At 44.2% G+C, this 25,122-nt stretch overlaps 2 protein-coding genes across 11 annotated transcripts in view; one reads left to right on the top strand and one right to left on the bottom strand.

Annotated features, from left to right (window-relative positions):
* Nucleotides 1–1,582: 1,582 nt before the first annotated feature.
* LOC122554884 (uncharacterized) lies at nt 1,583–16,937 on the bottom strand. 5 transcript variants are annotated; one of them, XM_087993083.1, is made up of 5 exons: nt 16,919–16,937; nt 15,748–15,895; nt 12,874–12,947; nt 7,642–7,871; nt 1,583–1,938 (listed from the first exon to the last, which is right to left on the bottom strand). In XM_087993083.1, exons 3-5 carry the CDS (start codon nt 12,892–12,894, stop codon nt 1,710–1,712), a joined length of 480 nt encoding a protein of 159 aa, XP_087849209.1. In that variant the 5' UTR covers nt 12,895–12,947; nt 15,748–15,895; nt 16,919–16,937; the 3' UTR covers nt 1,583–1,709. The 5 variants fall into 5 exon arrangements, with proteins under 5 accessions (XP_087849209.1, XP_087849208.1, XP_087849211.1 ...); XM_087993082.1 differs by lacking the exon at nt 16,919–16,937 and adding an exon at nt 16,495–16,834; XM_087993085.1 differs by lacking the exon at nt 16,919–16,937 and adding an exon at nt 16,495–16,834 and having other exon boundaries at nt 7,642–7,805.
* A 126-nt stretch (nt 16,938–17,063) lies between these two features.
* Nucleotides 17,064–25,122, top strand: part of slc9d1 (solute carrier family 9 member D1) — a 64,328-nt gene continuing 56,269 nt past the window's right edge. For 2 of the 6 annotated variants that reach the window (XM_087993081.1, XM_087993076.1), the window contains exons 1-2: nt 17,064–17,202; nt 22,660–23,176. In XM_087993081.1, the coding sequence (XP_087849207.1) occupies nt 22,730–23,176 (447 nt within the window). In that variant the 5' untranslated portion in view covers nt 17,064–17,202; nt 22,660–22,729. Of the gene's footprint in view, nt 17,203–17,768; nt 18,168–20,134; nt 23,177–25,122 lie in introns of those variants that run through there. The other 4 variants (XM_087993078.1, XM_087993080.1, XM_087993079.1 and 1 more) reach the window with 4 other exon arrangements.

The raw sequence follows: 25,122 nt of genomic DNA, 5'->3' as shown, positions 1-25,122 counted from the left end.
TGTTTACTTTAGCGATGGAAAGGGATAGGAATATAATCACTGGGCAAGGGTTATAGCTGGGGGAAAGGCAATTACGATGCGATTAGGCAAGATTTAGGATGCATAGGATGTGAAGTAACCTGCAGGGGATGTGCACAATTGAAATGTGGAGCTTATTCAAGGAACAGCTACTGCGTATCCTTGATAAGTATGTACCTGTCAGACAGGGGGTAAGTGGTAGAGTAAGGTAGCAGTGGTTTACTAAAGAAGTTGAATCTCTTGTCAAGGGGAAGAAGAAGGCTTATGTTAGGATGAGACATGAAGGCTCAGGGTGCTTGAGAGTTACAAGCTAGCTAGACAAGACCTAAAGAGAGAACTAAGAAAAGTCAGTAATTTTAGTATCCGCAGGGGCAGTCAAGACTGTCCCCTCTTGCCATTGCTTTTTACATCGGCGATTGAGCCGCTGGCAGAGGCCATTCATAGGGACACCAACATACCTGCCCTAGAAGTGGGATTAAAATCACAAGATTATATTCTATGTAGATGATGTCCTTATCTTTCTGTCAAACCCAGCAGTTTCGGTATATCATTTGATACAATGCATTAATTCGTTTGGCACCTTTTTTGCGCTACAAGATCAATTTTCCAAAATCGGAGGCCATGCTTATGGGGTTCTCTGAAAAATACCCCTGACATCGAGGGCGATTCTCGATTTCCTTTTAAGTGGTCACAGGGCGGTTTCCTTTATTTAGGTATATTTATCGGTCCTGTCTTTGATCAGCTATTTACCCTCTCACAGACTTAGACCCCTTTACACTCTCACACACAGACATATACGTTTGTGGGGTGAACTTGTACTTGCAGAGTTACATTGTACTTTGCTCAAAAACTGCATGAATCCATGTAAGACCCTGTTAACTATTTTTTTAGATTAGAATCAGTCTAAACATTATGGCACAGATAGGGAACACAGAGGGCTAACACCGTCAACATCTTATGATGTTACAGTTAACCTGAGAATGTGACTTTTGTGACTTACACATGAAAGGTGTGAAACTATCATGGTCATTCTAACAGATGAGAGACTTAACAAACCATCAAGGTTTTTTTCAATATATAATTTCAGTTACATCACACTGTAAACTTTTGCTATAAATTCTGTGTCTTACAATTGTGTCCTCCACAACCACCTGATGAAGGAGCGTCGCTCCGAAAGCTAGTGCTTCCAATCAAACCTGTTGGACTATAACCTGGTGTTGTGTGATTTTTAACTTTGTACACCCCAGTCCAACACCGGCATCTCCAAACCAAAGCTCTCTCATGTGAGTGACTGAGCTTGCGGGGACTCTGCTTCAATATGATTAGACATTGAAACTTTGTAGGCAAAGTGCCCCCTTATTAGTATGTTGTCCCGAGACAAAATGAGGACAGTTAAGGAATATTGCCATAATCCAATCATTATCAATACCGTTAAAGTATGGAGGGCAATGCGGCAGAGCGAGGGCAACACTCTGGGCAGCCAGGGGTGTGTCTTGCCTGTGTCACTTGTCCACAACCCATTACAGGATAAAGAAATAATTGAACAAGATTGGCAACGACAAAATAAAAGACTTCTGGTTTTACTAAGCCTCTCACACCAGTACAACAAGAGCAACATTTTAAGTCGATTAATGTCACCGGGCACTTTCTAAAGTACTGTTAAAAGGCACAGCAGTGAATGGATTTCCTTATTATTTATGGCTGAGCTGATTGATTTTTTGCAACCCTTCCCGGTTATTAATGGTCTTGTGTATGGTGATGAGAAAGGGAAAGGCTGAGGGTAGCTCCACACGCCGACTGAGTTTCTGGTGACCCCAGTGCAGACACTGTAGCTTATCTGCCAAATCCTTCCTCCCAGCCCTTTCCAAAGCATCCTGCAGCATCTTTGTTTTGTTCACTTTGTTCCAGGATTTCTCGTACCTGAAAAAAAAGGGAGAAATTTTTAATCAAACCAGAATCTGTACCTTACGAACAGGTCGCATTATTTTAAAATTTCATCGACCAAAAAGCGTGAATATGAAATTTCGGTTTAACTTTCGCTATTTGGCATCTCACATTCCCCGTTTCTCCTGTGCCTTGACCATTGGGGCTGTGCATGGGTCAGTGATCTCTACAGATTGTGACCCTTCAGTCCTGAGAACTGAGCACAGAAGTTGGGTGAACAACATGGATGAACCAGAGAAACATAGGAGCAGGAATGGACCATTCAGCCCCTCAAACCTTCACTCCTGTACTGGATCATGGCTGAACATCCACTTCAATGCCATTTTCCCATTCCTTGATGGTATTGGATTCTAAAAATCTATCCATCTCTACATTGAAAGTTTTTGTAATTTCACTCCTGGGATGTGGGTGGCTGTGGCTAAGCCAGCATTTACTGCCCAGAGAGAGTTAAGAGTCAACCACATTGCTGTAGGTGTGGAGTCACATGTAGGCCAGACCAGGTAAGGATGGCAGATTTGCTTCCCGAAAGGACATTAGTGAACCAGATGTGTTTTTCCAACAATTAACAACGGTTTCATGGTCATCATGAGACTCTTAATTCCAGATTTTTTTTTTTTACTGATTTCAAATTTCACCATCTGCCATTAACTGAGTTTCTGGATTAATACAATAATACCAAATACTGTTCTGTCCACCCTATTCCACCGAACAAAAAGACTTTAGAGTGCAGGTCCATAGTTTCTTGAAAGTGAAGTCACAGATAGACAGGGTAGTGAAGAAGGTGTTTGGTATGCTTTCTTTTATTGGTCAGGGCATTGAGCGTAGGAGTCGGGAGGTCGTGTTGTGGCTTTACAAGATATTGGTTAAGCCACCTTTGCAATACTGCATTCAATTCTGGTCTGCCTGCTTTAGGAAGGATGTTGTGAAACTTGAAAGGATTCAGAAAAGATTTAAAGCATGCTTCCAGGGTTGGAGGAATTGAGTTACATGGAGAGGCTAAATAGACTGGGGGCATTTTCTCTGGAGTGTCAGAGGCTAACAAGTGACCTTATAGCAGTTTATAAAATCATGAAAGGCATGGATATGGTGAATAGTTCAATGTCTTTTCCCCTGGGTAGGTGCGTCCAAAACTAGAGGGTAGAGGTTTAAAGGTGAGAGGGGAAAGATTAAAAGGGACCTAAGGGGCAACGTTTTCTCATAGAGGGTAGTGCGTGTATGGATGAAGAGGAAGTGGTGGACGCTAGTACAATTACAACATTTAAAAGGATCTGGATGAGAATGTAAATTGGAAGTGTTTAGAGGGATTTGGTCCAAATGCTGGCAAATGGGACTAGATTAATTTAGGATCTGTGTCCCTTCACCTGCTAGGGTGAAGGGCAAGGATGCTGGGGGAAAGGAATGCTGGATGACTAGAGAAATTGAGGTTTTGGTCAAGAATAAGAAGGAAGCATATGTCAGATATAGACAGCAGAGATCAAGTGATTCCCTAGAAGAGTAGAAAGGCAATAAGAGGGAAATCAGGAGGGCAAAAAGGAACATTAGATAGCTTTGGCAAATAAAATTAAAGAGAATCCAAAGGGATTCTACAAATGCATCAAGAACAAAAGGGAACTAGGGACAGAATAGGACCACTTAAAGATCAGCAAGGCAGTCTACGTATGGAACGGCAGGAGATAGGGGAGTTACTAAACGAGTATTTTGCATCAGTGTTTACTGTAGAGAAGGATATGGAAGATACAGAACATGGGGAAATAAATAGTGATGTCTTGAAAAATGTATATATCACAGAGGAGGAGTTGCTGGATGTCTTAAAATGCCTAAATGTGGTCAAATCCCCTGGACCTGATCAGGTGTACCCTAGAACTCTGTGGGAAGCTAGAGAAGTGATTGCTGGGCCCCTTGCTGAGATATTTGTATCATTGATAGCCACAGGTGAGGTGTTGGAAGACTGGAAGTTGGCTAACGTGGTGTCACTATTTAAGAAAGGTGGTAATGAAAAGCCAAGGAACTGTAGACCAGTGAGCCTGATGTCGGTGGTGGGCCAGTTGTTGGAGGGAATCCTGAGGGACAGGATTTACATGTATTTGGAAAGGCAAGGACTGATTAGGGAGAGTGAACATGGCTTTGTGCGTGGGAAATCATGTCTCACAAACTTGATTGAGTTTTTTGAAGAAGTAACAAAGAGGATTGATGAGGGCAGAGTGGTAGATGTGATCTATATGGACTTAAGTAAGGCATTTGACAATGTTTCAGATGGTAGACTAGTTAGCAAGGTTAGATTGCATGGAATACAGGGAGAAGTAGCCATTTGGATACAGAACTGTCACAAAGGTAGAAGACAGAGGATGGTTATGGAGGGTTGCTTTTCAGACTGGAAACCTGTGACCAGTGGTGTGCCACAAGGACTCTGCTTTTTGTCATTTACATAAATGGGTGGTATGGTGGCTCAGTGATTAGCACTGCTGCCTCATAGTGCCAGGGGCCCAGGTTTGATTCCAACCTCAGGCGATTGTCTGTGTGAAGTTTGCACATTCTCCTCATCTGCACGGGTTTCTCCGGGTGCTCCAGTTCCCTCCCACAATCCAAAGTTAGGTGAATTGGCAATGCTAAATTACCCATAGTGTTCAACAATGTGTAGGTTAGGTTCACTAGTCATGGGCAAATGTAGAGCAATAGGTTAGGGGAATGGGTCTGGATGGGTCATTGTTCGGAGGGTCGTGTGGACTTGCTGGGCTGAATGATCTGTTTCCACACTGTAGGGATTCTATGATTCTCTGGCTTGGATGTGAACATAGGAGGTATGGTTAATAAGTTTGCAGATGACACCAAAATTGGAAGTATAGTGGACAGCGAAGAAGATTACCTTAGAGTACAATGGGATCTTGATCAGATGGGCCAATGGATTGAGGAGTGACAGATGGAGTTTAAGATAAATGCAAGGTGTTGCACTTTGGAAAGGCAAATCAGAGCAGTACTTACACATTGAATGGTCCTGGGGAGTATTGCTTAACAAAGATACCATGGGAGTGCCAATTCATAGCTCCTTGAAAATGGAGTCGCAGGTAGACAGGATAGAGAAGAAGGTGTTTGGTATGCTTTCCTTTATTGGTGAATGCACTAAGTATAGGAGTTGGGTGGTCATGTTGCAGCTGTAGAAGACATCAGTTAAGCTGTTACTGGAATACTGCATGCCATTCTGGTCTCCCTGCTTTAGGAAGGATGCTGTGAAACTTGAAAGGGTTCAGAAAAGAATTACAAGGATGTTGCCAGGGTTGGAGGCTTTGTGCTGAATTGGCTGGAGCTATTTTCCCTTGCATGTTGGAGGCTGAAGGGTGACCTTATAGAGGTTTATAAAATCATGAGGGACATAGGGTAAATAGACAAGGTCTTTTCCCTGAGGTACAGGAGTCCACAACTAGAGGGCATAGGTTTAAGGTGAGAGGAAAGATTTAAAAGGGACCTAAGTGGCAACCTTTTCACATAGAGGATGGTGTGTATGGAATGAGCTGCCAGAGGAAATGGTGGAGGCTGGTACAATTACAACATTTAAAAAGATAGGTATGTGAATCGGAGAGGTTTAGAAGGATATGGGCCAAGTGCTGACAAATAGGACTAGATTAATTTAGGATATCTGGTTGGCATTGACAAGTTGAACTGAAGGGTCTACTTCTATGCTGTATAGCTCTATGACTCTTCCCACGAGAACGCTGACCACCCAATATGCCCTTCTGGCTCCCAGGATGACCCATATTGTCAATGGCTTAATCACACCAGGTACTGTCTCCTTTGCCTTCAAACCTGGCATTATCACTGGGCGGCATGGTGGCTCAGTGGTTAGCACTGCTGCCTCACAGCACCAGGGACCCAGGTTTGATTCTAGCCTCGGGCGACTCTGATCTTTCCCAGAACAGTATGTTTCAATCCTTCCAATCAGATCTCTGCTCTGCTGCAGTACTAAAACTACTCTTACCAAAATCACATATGCTCTGCAATGTGACTTTGGTAAACTTTTCCCTCCTGTCCTTCTTGATCTGCCTGCAGCCTTAGATACAGTGACCACACCGTCCTCCTCTTTCCCCTCTCCCCTGTCGTCCAGTTGGGTGTCTGGTGTATCGGAGACAGGTCATTTGCAAGGCTGTAGACGGGAAGTCAAGGGTTGTTTGTCGAAGGGAGAGATAATGACAGGGGCTTTGTCAGAGAGAAACAGAGGGACTGCGACTACTGGGAGAGAATTGATTATAACATGAAATGACACGAGATCCAGGAATGGGAATTAAATGTGTTATGGACCAGACCAAACCCACTCGAGACATACTAATATAGCCAAGACTCTAATTTTTCCTTATTTTAAAGGCAATTGCCTGGCATTGCAATCGTGATGCAATTTGATTGGTCAAACTACCAGTCTTGAAGTAAAGCACACTTTATTAATACACTATAGCTAAAAAAAAAAATTAGAGTAATTTTACTGGAAAACTTCACTGAGTAATATGTCACTTAACTACTAAACAGTAACTGTTCCAATATCGTAACATCTTGTTCTGAATTTAGAAAAAACCCAAGGTCTCACCAGCTCTTTACGTTATGGGCTTTGAAGCAGAATACTTGGCATCCCTCTGTCTCAACCTTTCGTCATTTAAAAAATAACCAGGACCAAATACAAGGTCCTAGGGAGTGTTACTGAACAAAGAGACCTTGCAGTGCAGGTTCATAGCTCCTTGAAAGTGGAGTTGCAAGTAGATAGGATAGTGAAGAAGGCGTTGGGTATGCTTTCCTTTATCAGTCAGAGTATTGAGTACAGGAGTTGGGAGGTCACGTTGTGGCTGTACGGGAAATTGGTTAGGCCACTGTTGGAATATTGTGTGCAATTCTGGTCTTCCTATCGGAAGGATGTTGTGAAACTTGAAAGGGTTCAGAAAAGATTTACAAGGATGTTGCCAGGGTTGGAGGATTTGAGCTATAGGGAGAGGCTGAACAGGCTGGGGCTGTTTTCCCTGGAGCGTCGGAGGCTGAGGGGTGACCTTATAGAGGTTTACAAAATTATGAGGGGCATGGATAGGATAAATAGACAAAGTCTTTTCCCTGGGGTGGGGGAGTCCAGAACTAGACGGCATAGGTTTAGAGTGAGAGGGGAAAGATATAAAAGACACCTAAGGAGCAACATTTTCACACAGAGGGTGGTGCGTGTATGGAATGAGCTGCCAGAGGAAGTGGTGGAGGCTGGTACAATTGCAACATTTAAAAGGCATCTGGATGGGTATATGAATAGGAAGGGTTTGAAGGGATATAGGCCGGGTGCTGGCAGGTGGGACTAGATTGTGTTGGGATATCTGGTCAGCATGGACGGGTTGGACCGAAGGGTCTGTTTCCATGCTGTACATCTCTATGACTATGACAAGTGGTCAGCAATCAAGTGAATGAGAATTAAGTTGAAAAAGAGCAATGATCACACGTCAAAAGTACACACTGAAGTGATGTGAAGTCTTGACTTCATGCTCAGTGCAATAAGTCACCATCTAGTCACCAGGTTGGTCCATTTGCACAAAGTTCTGGAGAACTGGTGACAATGACAGAATGTTACGATGGTCACTGTCCTTCTAACTCAGAGCATTTGCATATAACACAAGAGACAGAAGACCTCAGAGCAGACGTGATGCAGTAATGAAACTTTTGACGTACCAGCTCTCTAGCATTTTCCTTGCTTGCACCTTTTTCTCCAGGGAGGCTCTATGGAAGTGGCTGATCTCTGCTCTGCTGAAGCCCAGCTCACAGGCCACGATGGTCCATTGAAAGCCTAGGTCTTTGGCCAGTTCCTGGACAGACTTCAGGTTGATGACTGCATCCTGACTCAGGGATCGGAGCAGAACAGAACCACTCAAATAACAACATACCAAAGATACCAGCAACACCTGTTACAACCACATCAAAACCATCAGTGATTCAGGCTTTAGAGAATGCCAACAGAATGGCAGGTTGGGAGGGAAGTGAGAATGTTGAATTCAGATCTGAAACAAAATGCCATGGATAGAGGAAGGGTACCAGTGAAAACCCTCATACACATGGACCGTGAGCTGTGGGTTATCATTCAGTTTCTTCAGAGTTAGTGACTGAATAATGTAAACATTTAAAAATACTGCTTCCCAAACTTTATTCCCATGGGCCCACATTGAGGCTTGAAAATGTCACGACTCATTATGGGAGTACTGGAAGAGCAGAGTAAGGGGGATGTGAGAGTGGGAACTGTCAGAGCGGAAGTACAGAGGTTATACCTTGGTGAGAGTTCCATAATGGCCATTGCTGCCTCAGAACTCTGGACCCCAATCTCTTCTTGGGGCCCTGATCTCCACTTTGAGAAGCCCTGGACTAGATCAGCGACTAGTCCTATACCTACCACCACCCCCAACAGTCTCAGATTCCCATATACATCCCCTCCACCCACTCTTACTTTCCTGTCCCATTACCTACCCCACTCTTCTACTCCGATCAGCTGACATTCATAGAAACCTACACAATTATAGAGTCATGGAGATGTAAAGCATGGAAACAGACCCTTCGGTCCAACCCGTCCATGCCGACCAGATATCCCAACACAATCTAGTCCCACCTGCCAGCACCCGGCCCATATCCCTCCAAACCCTTCCTATTCATATACCCATCCAAATGCCTCTTAAATGTCACAATTGTACCAGCCTCCATCACTTCCTCTGGCAGCTCATTCCATACACGTACCACCCTCTGTGTGAAAAATTGCCCCTTAGGTCTCTTTTATATTCTAACAGGATTAGATGGGGTAAATGCAGGAAGGGTGTTTCTGATGACCAGAAAGTCTAAAACCAAGGGTCACAGTCTAAGGATTCAGGGGTAGACTATTTAGGACTGAGGTGAGGAGAAATGTCTTCATCCAGAGCGTGGTGAACCTGTGGAATTCTCTGCCACAGAAAGCAATTGAGGTCAAACATTGAATGTTTTCAAGAAAGTTAGATATAGTTCTTAGGGCTAAATGGATCGAAGAGCATGGAACGAAAGGGTGAGTAGAGTACTGAGTTGGAACAGTATTACACTGAACGGTGGAACAGGCTCTAAGGACTGAATGGCCTACTCCTGCTCCTACTTCTATGTTTCAACCTATTCCAGTCAACTCCTCCCTCACTACCCCCACCCAGCACACACTATCCTTGGTTACCTCACTCCCACTTCCCATCAGTGCCCTTTCTCTTCTTGATCACTTCCCCTGCCGATCACTGAACCTGCCTCCTCTCAGTCACCATTCCTTCCCCTCTCAGTCACTTCTATTCCCAATCACTGCTTTTCTAACCCTTTCAAATGTCTTCTCATCACTGATCCCTCTCTCTCCCTCCCTCCCCAAAATGGAAATTGCAAAGACTCATGAGGATATGGTTTCAGGATTTAGAGATGCGAATGTTGGTCTGGGGTGTACAAAGTTAAAAATCACACAACACCAGGTTATAGTCCAACAGGTTTAATTGGAAGCACACTAGCTTTCGGAGCAACGCTCCTTCATCAGGTAGTTGTCCTGATGAAGGAGCAGAGCTCGGAAAGCTAGTGCTTCCAATTAAACCTGTTGGACTATAGCCTGGTGCTGAATGATTTCAGGAGGTCACCTTCTGATAAAATAAGCAGTTTGCCAAACTAAGTTGTCAGCAATAAAGTATGAAATTATATATTTTAGAGGGAAGGACATGGAGAGGCAAGGAAATGTTAATTGAAAAACGTAGAAGAGACGTTGGGGGGTCGATGATCAAGCAGCAGAAAGATTTTATTAAAGCATAGAGGATCCCTGGCTACAGAAATTGAGGTGTGGTGCATTTAAATAAAGTAATTTTGCTAAAGGGATTGGAAGGGTGTGGTCAGGGAGAGAATAGGGGTTGGGATACTCTTTAAAGTATTGGTGCGGATTCGATGAGCTGTACAGCCTCTATGCACTGCTAGGATTCTATGATTCTAAAGCTTTACAAATAAATCATCACCAAGTCACACAGTAATATGGCACAGAAACAAACTCTTTGGTCCATGCCAACTATAATCCCAAATTAAACTAGTTCCACCTACCTGCAATTGGCCCACATCATTCCAAACATTTCTTATCATGTACTTATCCCAATGTTCTTTTAAATGTTGTAACTGTGCCCGCATCTATCAATTTCTCCAGAAAATTAATTAATTTCACACATGAACCACTCTCTGTGTAAAAGATATGCTTCCATGTCTTTTTTAAAATGTTTCTCCCCTCACCTTAAGAAAATGCCCCCTCCAACCCCTGGGCTTGAAATCCTCCTCCCTGGGGAAAAGACACCTGCCATTCACCTTATCTATACCCCTCATTATTTTATAAACCTCTATAAGGTCACACCTCAACCTCAGTTGAATCTCAGTTGGCGGACTGTGTTCCTGGGCATTGCACTTAAGGAAGGGTATCATGGTCATTAATTTGTAAGATAGATGAAGATTTGCAGTACCCCCTCAGCCCTGGGTGTTGCTGCAGACTTTGCCAGCCTGCTCAATATCGAAAGGACGCAGCAATAAAGGCTGTAAAAATAACCTGAGACTAGAGTGTTAAGTCTGTTTGCTGATCTAAAGTTTGCACTGCTACATACTATCCAATTGAATGTGGCACAAGTGACCGATCAGAGGAATGGGACCTGAAATTGTGCTGCTGAAACTCCAGTGCACCTGCTTTGTGGTGTGCTTTATGGTCATCCATTGCTGGTTACACCTTCCAAGAGCATCAGATCTAAAAATCGAACCCAAGTCCTGAGGCTCTCAATTGCTGTGTTTGAAGTGCAAAAATGACAATCATAACTAAACCAAAGAATGTTTCTATGTTGGGAGGTCCTTAATGAATGCCTGAAATGTAGGTGAATTCTTCCTGTTCTCAGGTGAACTTCTGAGCTGGAGCATCTGCAATCTCCTTGGATAGAGAACTTCCATTTACGGAGTTTGAACAGTTTAGACCCATACCATTAGAAGGATGAGGGAAGATCTTTTTGAAACATGAGTTCTCCAGAGGACTGAATGGTGTGGAACGAAAACAGAAATTGCCGGAAAACCACAGCAGTTCTGGCAGCATCTGTGGAGAGAAAGTCAAGTTAGAAAGCAGAAGAAGCTTCTGTTCCGAAGAAGGGGCACTGGACACGAAATGTTAACTCTGCTTTCTCTTGACAGATAGTGCCAGACCTGCTGAGTTTTCTGCAATTTCTGTTTTTGCGTTAGAATGGACGAATTAGACTGAAGGTCCTATTTCTGTGCTGTATGACTCTATGAAGCTTGTGGCGAGAGCATAGAATTGATTTACTAGAAGGTTAGCAAGATGAAGGGACCTTCGGTTCAACAGACAGTAGAGAATCTGGAATTTATCCCCTTTGGGCAGAGAGGAGATATTTTATTGTGTTGCACTTTAAGAAGGCTTTTGATTGAGTAAATAAGGAGACACTGTTAGCACTGGTGGGGGCAGTCACAACCATATTTAAGAGGATTTGCAAAACAAATGAGGATTGTATGTTTTATGTTACGGTTTTTTACATTCTGGAATGCAGTGCCTGGGATCAGATTCAAGAACAATTTCCTTAAGGGCAAATTTGCAGATCTATGAGGGAACAGCAAGGACAATTGTTGAAGGAACCAGCATAAGTACAGTGATCGAAAAGGCCTCTCTCTCTTTTTCTTGCTCTCTCTCTCTCTCTCTTTCTCACTCTTCCCCTCCTCTCTCTCTCTAATGGAAGATTTGATAAAAGCACTTAACACAGACACCGATACAGAAGCTGAACTTTCAAGCCTCGAAATTCCCTCCAAAATAGAGGCCATCTTATTCTCTGGTTATAAAAGTGAACCAGGAGTGTGGGTGTGGATGCTTGCCATTTTGAAATGTCATTGGCAAAGGACGTGGGATGTCTTAAACACACACACATCTTTGCAACACAGCCCCTATTTCCTAATGATCTCTTGCACCCTGTCATAAGATAGCAGAAAGTAACACATCCAGTGAGAAATGGAGGCTCCGTGTGTGGTGTGTTTATTTAGCAAGATGTGACTGAAAGGGTGATGATGTGGGTGGATGGTCAATTTATATGATGAGTACAAAAACATACATGAGATTTACAATGTGCTATGTGCACAGAAACAGACCTATCGTTCCAACTCAACCATGCCGACCAGATATCCAAACCTAATCTAGTCCCATTTGCCAGCACCCGGCCGATATTCCTTTCAACCCTTCCTATTTATATATCCATCCAGATGCCTTTTAAATGCTGTAATTGTACCAGCCTCCACCACTTCCTCTGGCAGCATATTCCATACACGCACCACCCTCTGTATGAAAATGTTGCCCCTTCAGTTCCTTTTAAATCTTTCCCTGCTCACCCTAAACCTATGCCTCTAGTTCTGGACTGCCCAACCCCAGGGAAAATACTTTGTCTATTTATCCTATCCATGCCCCACATGATTTTATAAACCTCAATAAGGTCACCCTCAGCCTCTGATGCTCCAGGGAAAACAGCTCCGGCCTATTCAGCCTCTCCCTGTAGCTCAAACCTGACAACATTCTTGTAAAGCTTTTCTGAGCTCTTTCAAGTTTCATAACACCCTTCCTATAGCAGGGAGACCAGAATTGCACACAATATTCTAAACATGGCCTAACCAATGTCCTGTACAGCTGCAACACGACCTCCAAACTCCTATACTCAATGCTCTGACCAATAAAAGCAAGCACACCAAACGCCTTCTTCGCTATCCTAACATATCAGTCACTGTCTCTGAAATGAAATAGGGTGGCTGGAACTTGTATCGAGCATAAGTACTGACACAGGACAGATGGGCTGATGGCCTTTTCTGCGCTGTAAAAGTCAATGTAATTTCACTCATCATTTGACCATCATAGTAACTTATACTTGCCTCCTGTGTTCGGCAGGTCATAGTTATTTGTGATCGGAGTCAGTAGACGCTTGGGACTCTCCTTATTGTTGATCCTGTTGAGAAGTGAATTTTGGGATGAAGATTTACACTGTGTAAGATACAGCCACATATTTCACCACTGAATGTCTACAACGTAAATCACCAAGGTGAACCAACCTCTACACTGCTTCGTTTGAATAGTTCCCTCGAGGGCAAACCCTGAAACACTTCTCCTTTCCAAATGGGAGAAATCCGGGTGGGAGTTCAGTAAATTGACGGGAATTCATGGTTGCTATGTTGTAACTAAAACATAGCAGTTCTGACCACGTTGTTAAAAATTAAATGAGTTATGCTTCACAAGGCAGCCATTCTTTAACAGATGTTAAAGTCAATATGTGACTCAAACAACCCAAACCAGGAAGGCACAACACAAAATATTTGAGGGCCACACATCTGTATATCAAATTCAGCAATGAGGGTGCCTGAACACTGAACACGGTGGGTAGATGTGGCTGCTTGCCATTTTGGTTTGGACTGTTCTGTATACTGGAGGATGCTTTGTCAATAGACAGTGCATGACTCACCAATAAACTCACTCAGTAATTTATGAAACTATGGCAAGAAGTAAAGAAAGGCTGAGTTACCCACTATCATAAAGCTAGCCCCTTTTTTATTAAAAAGCTGTTCCTTGGCTCATGGATACTCTGTCCTTGATTTTTTTCAAAGGGGTCAATCAGTCTGGTTTGGTAGAGAGATGAAATGGCTTTTGAGAGGCCTTTTGTTTATATGTAAACAGATGAGACTTCAGGCCAAAGTGGTCATGTTTTCGAAGTGACCTGTTTAATGAAAGGGGAGTGGTCAGCTCTCTAGCTGAGCTGAGCAGTTTTAGTTTATTCTTGAACTGGGTTGGAAGTTCAACAGGGAGCTGTGTGTAAACTCTCTCTCTCTTTTCTGCCCTTCAACTTCAACCTGTGAGCATGTATTCCATTAAACTGGTTTTTAAAGAGAGTTTGCTTATTGGAACTGTTGTGTATATTTGGAACAGCATACTTGAGTCTGGTTGGATAGGTTGAGTTCTGTAGGGGTTCTTTATGTTTCATTGTGTAATTTTGTGAATAAACTTCTGTCTGTTTTAAAATCTAGTAGTCAACCTGGCTAACTTAATCTGGATAATTTTTGCTGTACACTTACCAAAACAAATTGCAAAGTTATGGTCTGGGGCTGCTTGCTTTAGAATGTTTTGAGTGGTCTGGCCTAGTCCATAACACTCTATCACTCCATTCAGGTTAGCTGCTGTTTTCTCATTTGAGATTGTTAACTTGGCTTTGGGTCTTTTGTGAAACATTTTCTGACTCTTCAAAAAACTTACTCCTAACAGCGGAGAAGATTTCTCTCTAGTTTTGGGCTGTTTCAGAACAAGGTATTCTGGTAGGACTGCCTCTGGAGTTGGCTGAGCACTTGGGAGGAACAAGTAAGATAGGAGAGGGCAGGTACAGCTGGGAAGAGGGAGCAGGAGGAGAAATATTCAGGAGGACTCAGTGGGTCTTCAAGGGGCATATCCCATTCCTCATCTCTCTGAGGAGCAGTGTTTGAGGTTCTGAAGTTTCCCGAAGAAGGTTATCAGTGAACCAGGTCACATGCTGCAGCCATCACTCGAACCCTGCCCCAGTGAACAGACATCACTTCCTCGGGCTGTCTAAGGTCATCTTGCTCCTTCACTTTTACACCATGGACACCTACTGTCCAGCAGTGGGTGACATATCCCCCCTTCAGTGCGGAATCAGGGAAGATTCTGAGGCTCCTTACATTGCGGAGAACACCTACATCTCCGTCACTGAGGACAGAGTGAAGCATTCGCACATGTTACAGGTTTCCCTAGGGAGCAAAGTGAAATACCGACTGCTGGCAGATTAGCCGGCCATGAACACTCCATCCCCAATCAGACAGATTTATCAATCGTAAAGGATTCTAGTTTACATGTAATAAGTCTCTACCCAAATTCCTGGGCTTCACCCTTCCTCCAGAATCAGGCCACTGTGCTGCCTTGATTCTCACCAAGCTCTCTATTCACAGAATACTGCTAGGGACGAGACAAGTCCCCCCCGAAGTAAATTATGGAGATAGCCAAGACCTCAACTTAAAAGCAAGAGTAAGGCACTGTGTTCCAGATATGATTTGATTGGTTCACCACTAAGCTTGAATCAAAACACACTTTATCCTTACAATGCAATTAAAATGCAACAAAATGAAGAATCAGTATAACTTTATGCTGTTGACATAATTAACAAGAGAATGTATAATTTAACCACTAATCATCAACTGATCCAATATAGACAACATCCCAGAGAGATCCTGACAGAAGAGGATATTTCTTCTTTCGGAGAATCTATAACTAGAGGGGAAAAAATAAACTGGAATGGCAGGGGTTCTGCTCATTCTGAGAGCTGGAACACAAAAAGATATAGGCAACATCCCATTACCATACCCTTTAGCAAAATGCAATGCCGCAAAACAGTCACTCCAATCCAGTAGAAATACTGAAAGAAACAACCTGGCCCCTTTTGATTTCTAAGAGGAAGACTCTGTCTAAGTCTTCAATCTGGCAGCAGAGAGAACTCTTGGCATCTGTTCCAGCAGCTAACAAAAAAAAACTCACTGAAAGCACAACCAAAGCCCTCCGAGTCTGTATGAGCCTGACCCCACCAATTTATTATTCTTACTTTTAAAAAAAACCTGAATTTACTTACAAACCGTCGGAAGGAAACACCTTTGTAGCACTGAGCCAAAACCCCTCTGCAAAGGAAACAGGACAGAAACTATCTCTTAAAGGCACAGTGTTGTCACAATACATGCCCAAAGATAACATCTTCAAACCTGACTCTTCGTTCATGTCGGTAACCCAGACTCTGCTTAAAGTCCAGCTCCTGTGTCAGAAGTCTTTAAGAAGGTAAATTGTTTGGATCTTCCTCTGCCAAACATCATCTGAATGATTATCGGTGGTTACATTCATAGCCACAGATCCCTGAAGGTAGCAAGACAAGTAGATAAATTAGTTAAGGACATGTAAGGAATACTTGCCTTTATTAGCAGATGTGGAGGTGTTGAACTGGGGCGAACAAAGTTATAAGTCACGTGACACCAGGTTATAGTCCAATAGGTACATTTGAAATCATAAGCCTTCGGAGTGTAGCCCCTTCACCTGTTGGGCTATAACCTGGTGTTATGTGAGAGAATACAAGAGCAAGGAGGCTGTCCTGGAACTGTATAAAATGCTGGTTAGGTCTCAACTGGAGTACTGTGCGTAGTTCTAGTCACCACATTAAAGGATGTGGTTGCACTCGAGAGGGAAAAGAGGAGATTCACTAGATTCAGCAGGACGGTCTGAACTATGAGGAAAGATTGGGTTGTTTTCCTTGGAGTAATGAAGATTGAGAGAAAACCTGATAGGTGTGAATAAGTTGATGAGAGGCACAGATAGGATGGAAAGGGAGACTCATTTTCCATTGCTAAAGGGGTCAATTAATAAAGGGCATAAATTTAAGGCAATAAATAGAAGGCAAAGAGGAGAATTGGGGAGAAATGCTCTCATTCAGAGGGTGGTGAGAGTTTGGAAATCGCTACCTAAAAGGGTGGTTGATTCAGAAACATTTAAGCTGTATTTTGACATTCACTTGTGCTGCCAGAGCTATTGGCCAGTAGTTAGAAATTAGGATTAGTGTAGTTGGATTGTTGCAGACTGGTTTGAACTTGAGAGGCTGAATGCTCTCCTTCTACACTATAACTGTCCATCAGTTTAGGTTAGGAACCGGGCAAAAGTGAGGACTGCAGTCGCTAGAAACCAGAGTTTAGATCAGAGCGGTGCTGGAAAAGCACAGCAGGTCAGGCAGCACCCGAGGAGCAGGAGAACCGACGTTTCGTTCCTGATGAAGAGCTTATGCTCGAAACATCGACTGTCCTGCCCCTCCGACCTTTCCACGTCCATCACCCTTGATGGCGATGAAGGGTCTAGGCCCCACCTCCCCGCCCAGCGGGCCGACATGCGCACCTCGCCGCCTCCGGATGACGTCATAGCGCGGTTTCGGGGCGGAGATTGCGCATGACGTCATCGCCGCCGGTTGGCAACTGCGTGACGTCGCTGGGACCGCACGTTGGTCCTGACGTCATGGCGGCTGGAGAGAGCATGGTCACGGGTTCAGGTTGATGGGCTCCGACAGAGGGAGCGGGGGGGACACGGGTCACGGGCGGTCTCCTGGTGCCGCCGGGCAGGCCGCAGTCACCACTCACTCTCTCTGAGGGAAGGAATCGGAAACTGCGAAGTCGGGCCCGGAGGCAAGTGAGGGATGTGGGGAGGGCGGCCCCCCCGCGGGGTGTGAGGCTCGGCCCCCCCGCGGGGTGTGAGGGACGGTGCCCCCCCCCCCCCGCGGGGTGTGAGGGACGGTGCCCCCCCCCGCGGGGTGTGAGGGACGGTGCCCCCCCCCCCCGCGGGGTGTGAGGCTCGGCCTCGCGGGGTGTGAGGGACGGTGCCCCCCCCCCCGCGGGGTGTGAGGGACGGTGCCCCCCCCCCCCCGCGGGGTGTGAGGGACGGTGCCCCCCCCCGCGGGGTGTGAGGGACGGTGCCCCCCCCCCCCGCGGGGTGTGAGGCTCGGCCTCGCGGGGTGTGAGGGACGGTGCCCCCCCCCCCGCGGGGTGTGAGGGACGGTGCCCCCCCCCCCCCGCGGGGTGTGAGGGACGGTGCCCCCCCCGGCTGGGTATGAGGGTCGGGGAGGGGGGGCTGCAGGCTGCACTGTGATATTAAACGGTGTAGGTGGTGCAATTGCAGTGTTCCCTCAGTCCCTACTGAGGTTTGAGCTTAGAATAGTCAAGGTGACTGAATATTTTAAGTATTCCCCTTACTCCTCCAACAAAACAAGTAACCGTACTGATATATTGAGCGACACAGGGACAGTTCCTTGCTGATTGGGGCTAATATGGTACAAAATGATCTGAAGGGGTGATGTGGCGGGGCCGGTGTTGGACTGGGATGGACAAAGTTAGAATTTGCCCGATACCAGGTTATGGTCCAACAGGTGTATTTGAAATCACAAGCTTTCGGAGCGCTGCTCCTTCATCAGGTGAAGTGACTTAACCTGCGGAAGGAGCAGTGCTCCAAAAATACACCCGTTGGACCGTAACCTGGTGTTGTGTGACTTACTCCTATGTCTTATGGTCTTATGAACTGCTGACTTTGAATGAAGAAGCATATTTCGTTGCGTTGGTTTGGATAAGATCGACCAAATAGACCTCTTCTGTGCTATGTAATTTGTACAGTTCCATATATTTGGCATGTTCATGCAATTTATTAATGTAATTCTGTTCCCTTGTATAAAGTTAATTTGTAAAGTGACTCTGTAATTGACATTGTTACTGAGAGAATAGATTACATTAGATTTAGATTACATTACATTGCAGTGTGGAAACAGGCCCTTCGGCCCAACAAGTCCACACCGACCCATACCCCTAATCTAACACTACGGGCAATTTAGCATGGCGAATTCACCTGACCTGCACATCTTTGGACTGTGGGAGGAAACCAGAGCACCCGGAGGAAACCCACGCTGACACAGGACGAAAGTGCAAACTCCACACAGTTAGTCGCCTGAGGTGGGAGTTGAACCTGGGTCTCTGGTGCTGTGAGGCAGCAGTGCTAACCACTGTGCCACCGTGCCGCCCACAACATCTTTAATTGCTTGGCTTTGATTTCTATTTTAAATCGCTATTATCTGTAGTCTGCAATATTAAGGACATAAATCATGCAGACACACTCTGCACAATGATGGGTCTCGAATAGATATTTATTACTGAACACCAGAGACCAAAAAGACTATAATTTCTGGTCCCAAAAAAAAACGATCACTATTGCCCACCTCTAACGTGTGACTACCCTCTTCCTAAAACCATGAAATGATACCAGGCCGCTGATTACTGTCCAGCCTCTCCTCCCCACTGACTGTGTCTGCAATCTGTCCCTCCTCCCCCAGCCACACAAGGCAAACCAAGCTCAGGGTCTTTGTGAAAATCAAGGCCGAAGTGTGCAGGCTTCCTGGAGACGGGGAGAGAATTGTAAAATTAAACGGGGAAGGTGAGAAGGTGGTAATATCACTCACTGGGCTGAGGAGTGGCAGATGGAGTTTAGTTTGAATTAATGCGAGGTATTGGATATGGTAAATCAACCAAGTGCAGGACCAATACAATTAAAAGTAGGGCCTTTGGCGGTGTTGGAGAACAGAGACCTTTACCGTCAGGTATAATTCTTTAAAATTTGCATCTCATAGTCCTCCGTTTGCCTATTTCTTTTATATAGGGCAATGATTTGGCCAGCGAAGATGGTACCATGGTGACAACTGTATTGCAGCAGTTGCTCACTTATGCTAAACTTGTCAAACTCCCTAATGTTATTGTGTCCAAACATAGTTAAACATCACAGCACCAGGTTATAGTCCAACAAGTTTATTTGAAAGTACTAGCTTTCGGAGCATGCTCCTTCAAGAGGTAGCCTGAAAATCACTGTTTCCAAATAAACCTGTTGGACTATAACCTGGTGTTGTGTGACTTTTAACTTTGTCCACTCCAGTCCAACAGTGGCTCCTCCACATCAAGATCAACCATAACCATCTTGTATATAATGAGTAATTGAAGGAAAAGTTGATCAGTGCAGAGAACCAACTTTCCAACCACAAAAGCATTCTGCAGAGATATATTTCCCTCCCCACCCCTCTCAGCATTCTGTTGAGACCATTACCTCCATGACACTCTCATTAGGTCCATGCCCCCCACCAATCCACCCTCCACTCCCGGCATCTTCCCTTCGACACCACAAGAGGTGTAAAACTTGCGCCCACACCTCTCCCTCACCTCCATCCAAGGCCCCAAAGGGTCCTTCCACATCCAGCAGAGATTTTCCTGTGCATCCAAACATCTCATCTCCTGTGTCTGTTGCTTTTCATGTGGTCTCCTCTGCAGTGGGGAGACAGGTTGCCAACTTGGGGAACCTCCCAGAGAACATCTCTGGCACACAAGCACCAAACAATCCTATTGCTGATCATTTCAATTCCCCTCCCACTCTGCCAAAAACATGCAAGTCCTGAGCCACCTCCACTGCCAAACCCTAGCCACCTGACACCTGGAGGAACAGAGCCTCATCTTCCACCTAGGGACCCTCCAACCCACATGGCATGAACGTCAACTTCACCAGTTTCTTCATCTCCCCTCCCCCCCCCCCCCCCCCCACCTTATCCCAGATTCAACCCTCCAACTCGGCACTGCCCTTTTGAACTGTCCATCCTGTCCATCTTCCTTGCCATCTATCCGATCCACCCTCCACTCTGAGCTATCATCATCACTCTCCACCTTCATCTACTTATCGCCTTCCAGGCAACTTCGTGTCCAAAGCCTCTATGAAGTATTATGCAAAAACAAAACACTCTGGACAGGAATAAGGTCAATAAGAACAGTTGGTTGAATTCCGTATTATAAACAGAGAAATAACATCTCAAGTTATGGGCGAGTGGTGGAAGGTGGGACTGGCATTGATTTAGTGTAACTTTAGCAATATGGTTTTGATGGGCCAAAGGATGTCTTCTGTACTATATACTATGAAAGACTAATAAACTAAACATTTTTGAGCTCTGCAGTCTGGATCATCGGCTGGATGGCATAGATTTGAGGGAAAGCAGGATAAATATGGTAAACCTTAACTGAATGAGATGATGTAAGATGAGAGGAAACTCATATGGGGCAGAAACATCCAGATGGACCAGTCATTCTGAATAACCTGATTTTCTGCACATAGTTATTGGTAATTGCAGTTCTGTGTTTACGTAGTTGACTCACCCATGACCCTTTCACTGTTTGTTTTGGCATTCTGCGGAATCATTATGTTGTCAACCTAAAGCTCCATTTCTTAGTTTTTAATATGTTAAATGTCTTTGTTAGAGTGGGAGAACAGATTGAGACTTTAAAAGCAGCTAAGAGAAAATTTTAAGAAACAGATCTAAAGAATAATTGAGTCTAAAGAGCAGTCAGTAACCTTGCACAAGAAATTCTAAGGTGAACAAAATGATCATATGACAAACTTGTACTGAAGTTGTGCAAGTGACTTGGAAACAAAGGCAACTGAACTTGTCAGGGCAGTTGCTAAGCTGGCTAAAACATCTAATAAACTTAGAAAAGGTTTGGAATTTTAGAGAAATAACAAACATTTGGATGAAATTGTGCATGACGTTATGTGCAATTCATTGCTGTTGGGAGTGGTTTGAGGTGACATTGTGGATGGATTCAAAGGAAAGCTGGATAAATAGGTAAATTCTGATAGGATGAAATGAAGTCAGATGGGTGGCGACATCTCTCAGGCACAGACATCCAGATGGACTAGTTAGACTGAATAATCGGCTTTTATGCTGCAACGATGATGGAAGTACATTGCTATATTTTCTGTAGTTGGCTCACCCTATGACACTCTGTTTACTGTGGTATTTTACAGAATGATCACTTGTCGACCACAACTTTCATACTTTTAGACCTTTGATAAAAATGAAATGTTTGGAGGTGCTTTACAGATAGTGAGAAAATCCTGACATTGAGCTTCATTAAAATGATGAGTTTTGAGAATTATGTTTATGGAGCCAGTGGCTTTTCGTCCTCCATTCAACTCTAGTTGTGTAGTCCATTAATGTACTTGACCACTCCCTCATTTCCAGGTTCTGTTTTGCTCTTTTTCTTCTTACTATATGTGGCCAACACTGATGCAGATTTCAACCCATTGCCTGATTGCACTGAGATTGTGAGCCATCTTTACATCTCTGTAGTCCTTTCATGATAAAGAACTCCCAAGTTGTTAACATAGTGTCAGTTAATGTGTATTCTTGTTGGCCTAGATGGAGTTCCTGATGAAGGGCTTTTGCCTGAAACGTCGATTTCGCTGTTCCTAGGATGCTGCCTGAACTGCTGTGCTCTTCCAGCATCAGTAATCCAGAATTTGTTTTCTGAGTGCTGCTCTGAGCTGCAGTAAATACAGGGTATTCCACAGCACAGTGACACAGAACTTTAGCAGTTGGAGTGGCCTCCAGCAAATAAAAACAACGTGAATGAGGTGCGGCAAATGAAGATAACAACTATATTGAAATTTGACCTGGTTTTATATTTGGCCTAGGCTCTGTAGGAAATTTTGGAATAAAGTTCTCATTACAGAATTATCATGAATTTTAAACATAATGTTTTGGAAAAATTCTGTCTCTGTATAAATGTTTTTTCTGTATCACATGTATATAATGGTACTGTAATACAGGTTTCCCCCCCACAGTCCAGAGATGTGCAGGTTAGGTAGCTTGGCCGTGGTAAATTGCCAATAGTGTTCAGGAATGTGCAGGCTAGTTACATTAGCCATGGGCAATGCAGGGTTACAGAGATAGGATAGGGGCAGGTCTGGACAAGATGCTCTTCAGAGTCTGTGTGAACTCGATGGGCCGAATGACCTGTTTCTATAATCTGTGATCTACACCAGAGTAAGTAGTGGCAGAACAATGGAAATAACTGGCTGATTCAGGGGATTCAACCTAAGAATGATCAACCTTTACTGTCAAAACATAATTATGCTTGATCATGTCTGTCAGTCATGAACTTGTAACAGCCGAGTAACGAAATCTTACTATGTTAGTAAAGGAGGTCATTGTGTTACACAGAAACTCACTGCCCAGTTTAAATGTAGTTTGAATTGCTGTGATTCTAACTACTAAATCTGTTCCATTTCAGAATTGTAACTAATCAGAATGGAAACTTATCAGACCCTGTCTTTCTGTAGCTGTGAATTAAGTGCCAGAAAATGAAACAGATTAATTCTGAAATTTTGTGGATTGTATTTATCCTGGCTTCCTGCTGTGCAGTGCAGGCAGCAGAGTTTGTAGATGTGGCCAACCATGCGATCAAACTGCACCGAGGGAGAGGAGCAACAATCACTAAAGGGACACTATGGATCATGGACAATTGTAAGAAGTTGTCTGGCATGCTTCGCCAGAAGAATGTGGTATTGAATAAATTGAAGAAAGCAATTAAAGCTGTTGGAGCGGACTCGAGACTGTCAATGGCAGAGAAGGTCTTTCAGGTCCATACGTTCGAGATCTTCCAGGCAGAGCTGAATGAGAGCGAGAAATCAGTGTTCCAAGCAGTCCATGGGCTTGAAAGAGTTCTTCAGGGGGATTATAAAGATATAGTGAACATGAGAGAAAGCAGCAAGCAACGTCTGGAAGCCTTGAGGGAAGCTGCTATTAAGGTGAGATGTTTTTGCTTCATGATGTGTCATAACTTATCATTGAAAAAGTGTGACTTATGCTTCGAATGTGAACATAAATCAATACAGGCCTTTCGGCCCTTGATGTTGTGCCAACCTTTTATCCTACTCTAAGATCAAACTAACCTACATATCCTTTGTTTTACTATCATCCACGTGCCTATTCAAGAATCACTTGAATGTCCCTAACGTATCTGACTCTACTACCACTGCTGGCAGTGCATTCCATGCACGCACCACTCTCTGACATCTCCACTAAACCTTCTGCTAATCACCTTAAAATTATGCCCTCTCGTGATAGCCATTTCTGCCCTGGGAAAAAAATCTCTGGTAATCACTCTACCTATGCCTCTCATCACCTTGTACACCTGTATCAAGTCACCTCTCATCCTCCTCCTCTACTCTAATGAGAAAAGCTCTAGCTCCGTCAACCTTTCTTCATAAGAGATGCCCTCCAGTCCAGGCAGCATCCCGGTAACTCTCCTCTGCACTCTCTCTAAGGCTTCCACATCCTTCCTATAATGAGGTGACCAGAATTGAACACAACTATCCAGGGCATTATAGAGCTGCAGCATAACCTTGCGGCTCTTAAACTTAATCCCCTGCTAATGAAAGCCAACCCACCACACATCGTCTTAACGACCTTATCAACTTGGGTGGCAACTTTGAGGGATTTATGGACGTGGACTCCAAGATCCTTCTGTTCCTCCACGCTGCCAAGAATCCTGCTTTTAACCCTGCATTCAAATTTGATCTTCCAAAATGAATTGCTTTATACTTGTCCAGGTTGAATTCCATCTGCCACTTCTCAGCCCAGTTCTACATCCTGTCAATGTCCTGTTGCAACCTACAACAGCCCTCCACACCATCCACTGCTCTGCCAACCTTTGTGTCATTGGCAAACTTACTAACCCACCCTTCCACTTCCTCATCCAAGTCATGTATAAAAATCACAAAGAGCAGAGGTCCCAGAACAGATCCCTGTGGAACATCACTGGTCACCGAGCTCCAGGCTGAATACTTTCCATCTGCTACCACCCTCTATCTTCTATGGGCTAGCTGGTTCTATATCCAGACAGCCAAATTTTTCTGTATCCCATGCCTCCTTACTTATTGAATGAGCCTTCCATGGGGAACCTTATCAAATGCCTTGCTAAAATCCACTGCTTTACCTTCATCAATGTGTTTTTCACATCCTCAAATAATTTAATAAGGCTTATAAGGCATGACCTATCCCCCTCAAAGCCATGCTGACTATCTCTAATTAAACTATGCTTTTCCAAATAATCATAAATCCTGTCTCTCAGAATCCTCTCCGGTAATTTTCCCATCACTGACTTAAGACTGTCTGGTCTGTAATTCCCAGCGCAACTATATCAAAATTCGGCAGGAGCTGGGGAATGTGGATTGGGAGCAGCTGTTTGAAGATAAATCCACATTCGATACGTAGGAGACTTTTAAAGAGAGGTTGATGAGAGCGCAGGAATGACATGTTCCTGTGAAAATGAGAGGTAGAAATAGCAAGATTCAAGAGCCATAAATAACAGGTGAAATTATGAGACTAGCTAAGAGGGAAAAGGAAGCAATAATAAGGTCTGGGCAACTGAAGACAGATGAAGCTTTGGAAGAATATCGGGAATGTAGGACCAATCTGAAACAATGAATTGAGAGGGCTAAACAGGGTCATGAAATATCTTTAGCAAACAGGGTTAAGGAAAATACCAAAGCCTTTTATTCGTATGTAAGGAGCAAGAGGGTAACTAGAAAACGGGTTGGCCTGCTCAAGGACAAAGAAGGAAAGTTATGCGTGGAGTCAGAGAAAATGGGTGAGATTCTTAATGCGTCGCATTCACCAAGGAGCAGGATGTGACGCATGTTGAAGTTAGGGACAGATGTTTGATTACTCTAGCTCAAGTCGGCATAAGGTA

The sequence above is a fragment of the Chiloscyllium plagiosum genome, unplaced genomic scaffold (genome assembly GCF_037043375.1).
Source record: "Chiloscyllium plagiosum isolate Xiang-an unplaced genomic scaffold, Cpla_swu_hap1 HiC_scaffold_12, whole genome shotgun sequence".
Taxonomy (NCBI): Eukaryota; Metazoa; Chordata; class Chondrichthyes; order Orectolobiformes; family Hemiscylliidae; genus Chiloscyllium; species Chiloscyllium plagiosum.
The sequence above is the reverse complement of the archived record's forward strand: the minus strand, read 5'-3'. Positions and strand labels throughout refer to the sequence as shown.

Bases quoted from the DNA above. Each gene is read 5' to 3' on its own strand.
- LOC122554884 (XM_087993083.1), bottom strand. From the start codon at position 12,894: ATGACCTGCCGAACACAGGAG. The intron at 7,872-12,873 runs GCAAGTATAAGT...TGGTTGTAACAG, and splicing joins TGACCTGCCGAACACAGGAG to GTGTTGCTGGTATCTTTGGT. The intron at 1,939-7,641 runs GTACGTCAAAAG...CTTTTTTTTCAG, and splicing joins AGGAAAATGCTAGAGAGCTG to GTACGAGAAATCCTGGAACA.